The sequence below is a fragment of the Rutidosis leptorrhynchoides genome, chromosome 4, assembly GCF_046630445.1.
Source record: "Rutidosis leptorrhynchoides isolate AG116_Rl617_1_P2 chromosome 4, CSIRO_AGI_Rlap_v1, whole genome shotgun sequence".
NCBI classification, from domain to species: Eukaryota; Viridiplantae; Streptophyta; class Magnoliopsida; order Asterales; family Asteraceae; genus Rutidosis; species Rutidosis leptorrhynchoides.
In genome coordinates, this window is record NC_092336.1 from 235,168,198 (window position 1) to 235,177,790 (window position 9,593).

At 32.1% G+C, this 9,593-nt stretch overlaps 1 protein-coding gene across 1 annotated transcript; it reads left to right on the top strand.

Annotated features, from left to right (window-relative positions):
* Window positions 1–603: 603 nt before the first annotated feature.
* Window positions 604–6,509, top strand: LOC139843381 (integrin-linked protein kinase 1-like). The gene is made up of 12 exons (XM_071833454.1): window positions 604–1,283; window positions 1,978–2,052; window positions 2,137–2,241; window positions 2,742–2,827; window positions 4,057–4,177; window positions 4,284–4,363; window positions 4,565–4,627; window positions 4,725–4,843; window positions 4,920–5,005; window positions 5,167–5,291; window positions 5,448–5,579; window positions 5,797–6,509. The coding sequence occupies exons 1-12, from the start codon at window positions 864–866 to the stop codon at window positions 5,801–5,803; spliced, it is 1,419 nt and encodes a 472-aa protein (XP_071689555.1). The 5' UTR covers window positions 604–863; the 3' UTR covers window positions 5,804–6,509.
* The last annotated feature ends 3,084 nt before the right edge of the window (window positions 6,510–9,593 follow it).

Sequence of the window (9,593 nt, forward strand, 5' to 3'; positions counted from 1 at the left end):
AATTTTGACCCGTTTCAACCCATGACCCGTTTCGAACCAAACCTATTTAGATCTCGACTCGACCCGTTTGTCAAACATAAAAAAAAAAAGGAAAGATGAACAATAGATTGGATGGATAGATCGGATGGAGTACAAGAATTAGCTAACATGTGGACCAATAAGAAATCCAATTATTCCATTTAATCCACCAAATTTGATTGATTGCTATAAATGACAATGTTTATGAAAAACCATGTTCCATAAAGTAAGATTCCGTCAACCATAACTTGCCACGTGCTCCCGTTTTTCTTATTATACACGGACCGTTGGTAATTTGTAACAGAAAAATAAAGTGACTGACAGCAATATGTTAACATGTAGAATGGTGCATAATAATAATAATAATAATAATAATAATAATAATAATAATAATAATAATAATAATAATAATAATAATAATAATAATAATAATAATAATAATAATAATAATAATATAATATAATATATAATATAATAAAATTAAATAAAAGATATAAATAAACACAAGACTTCAACGACTTTTACGGATAAACCGAGTGGCAGAGAAAAAAAATAAATAAACAACAAACACACACATTATTGAAACAGACTTTCATTACCATAACTCATTTCTTCACACTTTTTGTGTTCATCAATCTCAATCCAATTTACAATATATACTTTTCTAATTTGCTCATATTATGACATATATAATATTACCCTCATATTTCATTCTCATTTTCTTTTAATTCGCTCGCAATCGAGAGCTTATATACAGCTCTCGATCGCGCTTAATCATTCAACTTTTTGTATGTTTTTCATATATTAATCATTATATTATATATATTCATTCTGTTAAGAAGATAATGATGGATAGAGCAGCACAATTAAAACGTGGGATATCACGACAATTTTCAACGGGTTCAATGAAGCTAAGCGCGAAATTTAGTTTCAAGCGACAAAGTTCATTGGATCCACGATCAAACAACGTTCGATTTAGCTTTGGTAGGCAATCGTCGCTCGATCCAATTCGACGAACGCCTACCAGAGATGAATTTACGTTGCCTGGGAATTTGGATTCGACTATGCAGTTATTGTTTGTAGCGTCGAAAGGAGATGTTGAAGGAGTTAAAGATTTGCTTGATGATGGTGTTGATGTAAATAGTATTGATCTTGATGGTCGTACAGCTTTACATATTGCTTCGTGTGAAGGACATATTGATGTTGTTCAGCTTTTGTTGAGCAGGAAAGCTAACATTGATGCCCGTGATCGATGGGGCAGCACGGTATGTATTGAATTTTTTTCTAAGTTTTGTTGATTTTACATTTTATTTGTATTATTAAGTTTTGTTTAGAAGCAATTTTTTTCACAAAAATGGTAAAAAATTCTTTAGGGAAATGATGGGTGATGTTATATGTAGATGCACTTTGGACCATGTTATTTAAATGGATAGGGTTTTTAAAATAACTTTTTATTCTGATTTATGCCGCTTATGCGGTTTATCGGTGATTGTTTCCGGCCCTTTTCTTTGGACACCTTAAATATGTTGATAGGTTTGAAATTGAGACCGCATTATGTTAGTTTTTAAAGCATACACGCTTTTCGACCCATTTTCTTGCTACCCAAAATGTGTTGGTAGTGAGGTTTGAACTTAAACCTCTTGATGTCAGATCCAAAGTGCAACTGAATAATGTGTGCAACTAGCAGCACACTTGATTTCCCTTGTTTCTATTGCTAGTTCTTTTTTGGGTAAATTTTCTGAAATTGGTTTGTCCTAATATGTATGTATATTTTGCGATAGAATTGCTTTTCGACTTTAATATGATTATTGATTATTAAATTATTAATTATTAATATATTATTTATTGATGTGGGTTATGTTAAAGATGTATAAAGTTATGAAATCTCTATTATTGATGGTTATCGGCTTTGAAGTTCAACTAACTCATAGTTATTGCTATTAATGTTAATGATGACAGGCAGCTGCAGATGCCAAGTACTATGGAAATGTAGAAACATACAATATATTGAAGTCGCGTGGGGCCAAAGTGCCGGTATTTGCCTATTAACGACGGTTTCTAACAAGTTTTTAGTATTTAATTACGATTATCGTAATGAATTTATTTTGATTCTGGTAGAAAACTAGAAAGACACCGATGACTGTTGCAAATCCTCGAGAGGTTCCTGAGTACGAGCTTAATCCTCTTGAGCTTCAGATTCGAAGAAGTGATGGCATCTCAAAGGCAAGACAGTTTTCTATCTAATATAAAACTTCCAATTTGTGTCCACATTAATAATATATGTATATGTATATGTATATGTATATGTATATGTATATGTATATGTATATATGTATATGTATATGTATATGTGTATGATATGATGAATGGAAGGGCATTTTGGGTGGTCTGATGATTCGAAATTTGTAGATAATATGGCAGTAAATGGAATCATTGTGAGAATAGGTAAGACTTTTACCAAATGAGAGTAAAAATGTTAAAGTCTGCGTAATTAAGTTAAAAGAATGGTAAATCGGTTAGTTTAGATTACCATTAGAGAATCAGTTTTGTTGCAGGATTAAACTGAATATTCAAAAGTGAAAATATGAACCTGAGATTGGGATTGTCATGTATTTTGGTTGTAGGCTCAAAATTATACTGATTTTTGGTGCATTTTTTTCTGATTAGTGGTACTAATTGTATCAGTATGTATCTGAGTAATCAAATTATGGATATTTTAACAGGGAAACTATCAAGTTGCTAAATGGAATGGCACAAAAGTTTCTGTAAAGATACTAGACAAAGATAGCTATTCTGACCCTGAAAGCATGTATGTTCTTAGATATCCATTTTTTAACAATTTCATATATATATATATATATATATATATATATATATATATATATATATATATATATATATATATATATATATATAGGGGCAGGATCATTGGGGAAGTAACCAATCGGGGGAAGCAAATTTTTTTTTTTTTTTCGTTTTTTTTGAATTTTTTTTTTCCGGCATCAAGATTACACGAAAATATGAACATTTAGAAGAGACACTTCGTGATGAATGTTATTATTTAGGCGGGAAAACGATCGACAAAAATAACATTCAAGATAATATTGTTCGTGAAGAATATGAACGTTTTTTTCATGTTTTGTGAAGTAAAATTTAGCCCGATTTAGAGTTTAGGGAATAAACCCAAAACACCAAACCCTAAACCCTAAACCCTAAACTCTAAACCGCTCGTGTTAAAAACTCAATCTAAATCCTAAATCTAAACCCTAAATCTAAACCCTAAACCCTAAATTTCTAAACCATAATATCTAAACCCTAATATCTAAACCCCAATAGCTAAAACCTCAAAATACGCTCGAAAAACACGACAATTGTTATATATTACTTCTTCGAGCGTTTTCCCGCCAAAATAAAAACATTTATCACAAAGTGTCTCTACTAAATGTTCATAGTTTCATCTCATCTATAATGGATAATGTTCGTGAACAAAGTTTTTTCAAAAAATGAAAAAAAAAAAAAAAAAGTTTTTGCTTCCCCCCGAATGGTTACTTCCCTCTTGATCCTACCACTATATATATATATATATATATATATATATTTTTTTTTATTAATTTTTTTTTTTTTTTTTTTTTTTTTTTTTTGATAATCATGATATAAATACTCCATATTAGATAGAGTTGACTAGTTCTACTCAGTTTCTTTAAATTTTAATGTTTATCTTCATTGGGTCAAATGTGTAAAACCAATCTAGTCAGCTAAGAGGGAAATGAAAAATGTCAAATGGGTCGAAAAAGACCCAAATTGTATTTTTAAAGGTTACAACCCCTAATTCACTCAACAATTAAATAATTTTTGAGAAATAAAATATGGACAAAAGGCTTGGACAAGTCAGTCTGACCCAAACTATTTTAGCATATGCCTTAAATTTCATGCTTTGACTCCAACTCATTTTTATTAATATCCCACCTACTGTATTATTATGAATTTGCATTACAGCTCTAAGTAACTAGTATCACACCTTTTCAATTATTAATGCAGAAACGCGTTCAAACATGAGTTGACTTTACTGGAAAAGGTTCGACATCCTAATGTGGTACAGTTTGTTGGAGCTGTAACCCAGAACGTACCCATGATGATAGTTTCCGAGTTTCACCCCCGAGTACGTTCTATCCTAAACAAAAGCAATAGTATATACGTGCATACTTCGAAAGAAGACTCGTAGTCTTATATGATGCTAAAAAAGCTTAAAATTATGAAACGTTCAGGGTGACCTCAGATCCTATCTTCAAAAGAAAGGACGTTTGTCGCCATCTAAAGCTCTTAGATTTGCTCTTGATATTGCCAGGCAAGTATACAATATGATTCACTTTTACCTGTTACCCAACCCGCCCATTTTCACCCATTTTGACCAGTTACCCAACTGCCAATTTTGCTTACTGTATATAAATACTGTAAAATTAAACAACTCCATCTTGTCATATACTTCTTATTTTGACACTTATCAGTTATCAGTACTCACTCTTAATGATTGTTTATGGTTTGGCAGGGGTATGAACTATCTTCATGAGTGTAAACCTGATCCAATTATCCATTGTGATTTAAGGCCAAAGTAAGGCAACTTTTATACATTGATTATGTTGTAATGTAACTTGTATAAATTTGTCTTATGAGATTTTTTAGTAATTGAAACTTTGGTAAGGTGCCAGAAATATTTTGCTGGATAGTGGGGGCCAGTTAAAAGTTGCAGGATTTGGGTTAATCCGATTGTCTAAAATTTCGCCTAATAAAGCAAGATTATCGAGACCCGTTACCATTGATCGAACAAGTAAGTTCAACAAAAAAAAAAAAAGCTTCGTTTTTTCTTTTAACCTCTAGTAACTGATTCTTTGTGTCGTATGTAGATTTATATATTGCACCAGAGATTTATAAAGATGAACTTTTCGATAGAGGCGTGGATGTGTACTCTTTTGGCCTTATTCTATTCGAGGTAATTGTTTCATACTCGGATTTATATAACTAGATATATATCTAAAATGACTATTTTTTTTTTGTTAGCTTCTTGACGATTAATGATTTTTTAAGTAACTTTTTTTCATTAAATATGGATCTTTTTTTTTTTTTTTTTTTTTTTTTTTTTTTGTGTGTAAGATGATGGAGGGTGTCCAACCGTTCTATCCCAAGGCTCCCGAGGAGGCAGTTAAACTCATGTGTTTGGATGTCAACAGACCTTCATTCAAGATAAAATCTAAATATTACCCTCCAGATCTAAAAGAGTAAGTATCTTTACTTGTACACCACATCTAGAGTCTGTGTGTCAAAACGGGTAGGGTCAACTTAGATTGACCCAAAACACTTTCTTAACAAAAGATCCTCCTTGCAATTCATGTGAAAAAAAGTGCTCATAATTCTTTTTTGTTCTTATTCTATAGATTGATCGAGGAGTGCTGGTATCCAAATTTGGCTATAAGGCCAAAATTTTCCGAGGTTATTACAAGACTAGACAAAATTGTTGGAAATTGCGCTAAACACGGATGGTGGAAAGATGCATTTAAGCTGCCATGGTATGCTTTCTCATTCTTGAAACTTTATAATTAGTGTTGAGAACTCATCTAAACCTTACAAATAAGTCATGTCAATCGTGTCAGCAAATCACAATCATAATATATAGGGGCAAATCACTGATACAACAACACTTATTGCATAAGCCTCTATAACATTTGAATGAGTTATGTAGAAACAGTGGTTATGTATTGATATGGTTAGGAAATATTGTTGCAGGAAGTAATAATGATAAACGGATAGAACGATGAACATATAGTGGTTCAGCTAATGGGAGACTTCAGGTGTTAACAGTTTTGCGCCGTGGTCTACGTATGGGTTGAAAATGGTGGACGGATAGCTAGTACTGAGGCGGCGTAAGCATCTTCTTCTGAGTACATAAGCTACATAATAATGTGGAATCGATATAGTAACTATGCTTTATGTTTTCGTGTTTATGTTTTTTGAAAATTTGTAATCTTGTATCTAGTTTTGATGTCAGTGTGATATAGTAGTAAAAGTTCTTGTAATGTAGATCTGTTTTTTAAAACGGTGTTTAAGAGTCACTGACGGAGTCCGAATGCGATGTCGAAACCCACCCACTCGATCGTTTTCCTGGACGAAACAATTAGAGTCCTACCGCCTCTCTGGAAGTAAAACTCCCGACGTCCAAAATCTCCGAGACCCAAGAAATGTGTGGTTAACCACAAGGGAAATATTGTTGCAGCATATTTCGAACCTTTGACCTCCATTGTGGTTTAGTTCTGTTCTCAGGTCACCACCAATGCACCAACACCTTGGGGTTTAGTTCTGTTCTTTTTGCTCTTCAAGGTTAGACTACTCTTATCCATGACATATGTTTTCACATTAACATTGTGTCATATCAACGTCACCTCAATATTTCCTTCTCATTAACCTATCACACTACATTAATACCCATGACATATGTCTTCAAATTAACACTGGACCCACTTCTATTATTTCATTATAATACCTATTATATTTAATCTTATTTATTTATATTGTTTAAAAATAATTTTATTACTGTTATTATTTATAATTTATATATAATTATAACAAAGAAATGATAATTAATTATAATTATAATATTTATTATAACTAATTAAAATATAATTACTTAAATTTAAAATAATTCATTAATTCAAAATAACATTATATTAGACTTATAAACAATACAACTAAATTAAAAAAACACAATAACATAAACATAACAAACAATATAAAAAGTACTCTTCGTCATCTTCTTCATCTTTATCCTCTTCTTCATCTTTGTGTTCATCATTGACATGTTCGGGAATGTTTGAAGGTCCTACTGCTAGACTATATCGAATATAGTGGTTTTGAGGAAGACTCCAAATATGTTCGATAAGCATTTCTCGGAGAAAATGATGAATGGTTGAATCTCGTAGTTCTCTGTCCATTTGCATATGTAGTTCAACCCTTTCTCGAATGTGTAATTGTCGCGAACGACGAGCCGGTGAGTATTCTTCATCCAGTCCCAAAATGCACGCTCATTGTCTTCGGTTATCATATCGGGCATCATATTGTATCATATGAGGCCACCGCCACTGACATTATTGTTGGATGACCATGGCCATCTTGTATAAATTGCCCTTTCCAAACAACTGGACAATTTCTCTAACCCAATGCATACAATCGATACTTCCGAGCATCCCTGGAAAATAATGTATATCTTCATGTTTTGAAGTTAAACGTTGGACATCTTGTGCATTTGGCCTTTGCATGTACTCGGTGGAGTATAAGTGTAACACAATTTTACAAAAGTTGTCCAAACATTTATAAGATGTTGCTTCACCCATATGTAAATACTCATCAAATGAATCAGGTGCAACACCGTACGCTTATTGTCGTGTAGTGGACGTGCAATTTTGAAAAACATTAAAACCATATAAACCGGTAGCATCCCGCTTGTGAACAAAATAACAAATATAATCGGGAATAGGTTCTTGATTAAAATTAATCATACCTTGGCATATAAGAGTAAGCAAATACTTGCTCATTCGGAAGCGTCTTCGGAAAACATCAAACGGGAAAAGCGGGAAAGTGGGTGTGTCAGAAAATTAATCATCGAACAATCGTTTAGCTGTTACTTGTCGATCTCTCGAGAAATGTCTTCCGGGAGCTCTAGTATCTATTCAACTACATTATCGTCATCATCTTTTAGAAAATCGATAAAATCAAGAATTTGTGAAGGATTGTAAGCATTTGCATGTGCAACACTTTCTTCATAATTTAGATCGTCATTATTCATTTATGAACGTGTATAATCTAATAGAAAGAATTTGAGCGATAGTTTAAGGTTCTTATATAAAGTAGTAGTAGTACTAGTAGTATATATATATATATATATATATATATATATATATATATATATATATATATATATATATATATATATATATATATATATATATATAGTGGTAGGATCAAGAGGGAAGTAACCAATCGGGGGGAAGCAAAAACTTTTTTTTTTTTTCGTTTTTTGAAAAAACTTTGTTCACGAACATTATAGATGGGATGAAAATATGAACATTTAGTAGAGACACTTTGTGATAAATGTTTTTATTTTGGCGGGAAAACGCTCGAAGAAGTAATATACAACAATTATCGTGTTTTTCGAGCGTATGTTGGGGTTTTAGCTATTGGGGTTTAGATATTAAGGTTTATAGGGTTTAGATATTAGGGTTTAGAAATTTAGGGCTTAGGGTTTAGATTTAGGGTTTAGATTTAGGATTTAGATTGAGTTTTAACACGAACGGTTTAGAGTTTAGGGTTTAGGGTTTAGGGTTTGGTGTTCTGGGTTTATGGAATAAACCCAAAACACCAAACCCGAAACCCTAAACTCTAAACCCTAAACTCTAAATCGGGCTAAATTTTACTTCACAAAACATGAAAAAAGACGTTCATATTCTTCACGAACAATATTATCTTGAATGTTATTTTTGTCGATCGTTTTCCCGCCTAAATAATAACATTCATCACGAAGTGTCTCTTCTAAATGTTCATATTTTCGTGTGATCTTGATGCCGGAAAAAAAAAATCCCAAAAAAAACGAAAAAAAAAATTTTGCTTCCCCCCGCTTCTCACCGATTGGTTACTTCCCCATTGATCCTGCCCCTATATATATATATATATATATATATATATATATATATATATATATATATATATATATATATATATATATATATATATATATATATATATATATATATATATATATATATATATAGTGTTAGCAACAGTTATATTTTGTGTTTACTAATTTTTTTCTATTCACAAACACTTGAAACTTCATCTTGAAAAATGTCACACAACCACTTGGAGGTTGGCGATGAAGCAACGACGCTACCAACCGCACTTGCCAGTATTCGGGCACGTTAACGGCGATAGCTTTGGCGCTACCAAAACTGATACCAACAGTCATAGACACAAAATCTTTTGGCTATGGACTCCATAGAATTTGAATACAAAACATATGGAGTTATTACTAATGGGATTGTTGATTGTTTTTAAGGTTGATTTGGTTGTCTATATATTCGAAGTTGTACCATTACTTCATTCGTCTCAAAATGTGTATTTTATGTCTCATAACAATGATTTTTGAGACGGAGAAAGTAAGGATCGTTTTGCCTAGTCAAGATAACCATAATCATAGGATAAGTATTTTTTTACTCTGTTGTATGATCTGGTAACCAACCGACCATTTCTCTAACTACCAAACTATCTTGTAATGATCATCTAAGGATCGTTTCGTAACAAACTTAGTGATGAACTCTGATAATGATTTAAAATAACTTCTTTTAGAAACAAACATAATTTATGAAAGCTATGAAGATTAAATTGCCCAACATGAATTACTTGGATAAAAAGATACAAACACTATTAGGGTCAGTCAAAGTGTACGTCACATTGCTTGTACTAAGTTTAAGATAAATAGGGATGGCACCCGCGGGTCGTGGGCGCGGATCCACTACATCCATCACCCGCACCCG

Excerpts from the sequence above, each read along its gene's own strand:
- LOC139843381 (XM_071833454.1), top strand. The coding sequence starts at position 864 with ATGATGGATAGAGCAGCACAATTAAAACGTGGGATATCACGACAATTT. Across the intron at positions 2,828-4,056 it reads TATTCTGACCCTGAAAGCAT|AAACGCGTTCAAACATGAGT; the intron begins GTATGTTCTTAG and ends TTATTAATGCAG. Across the intron at positions 4,844-4,919 it reads CGTTACCATTGATCGAACAA|ATTTATATATTGCACCAGAG; the intron begins GTAAGTTCAACA and ends TGTCGTATGTAG.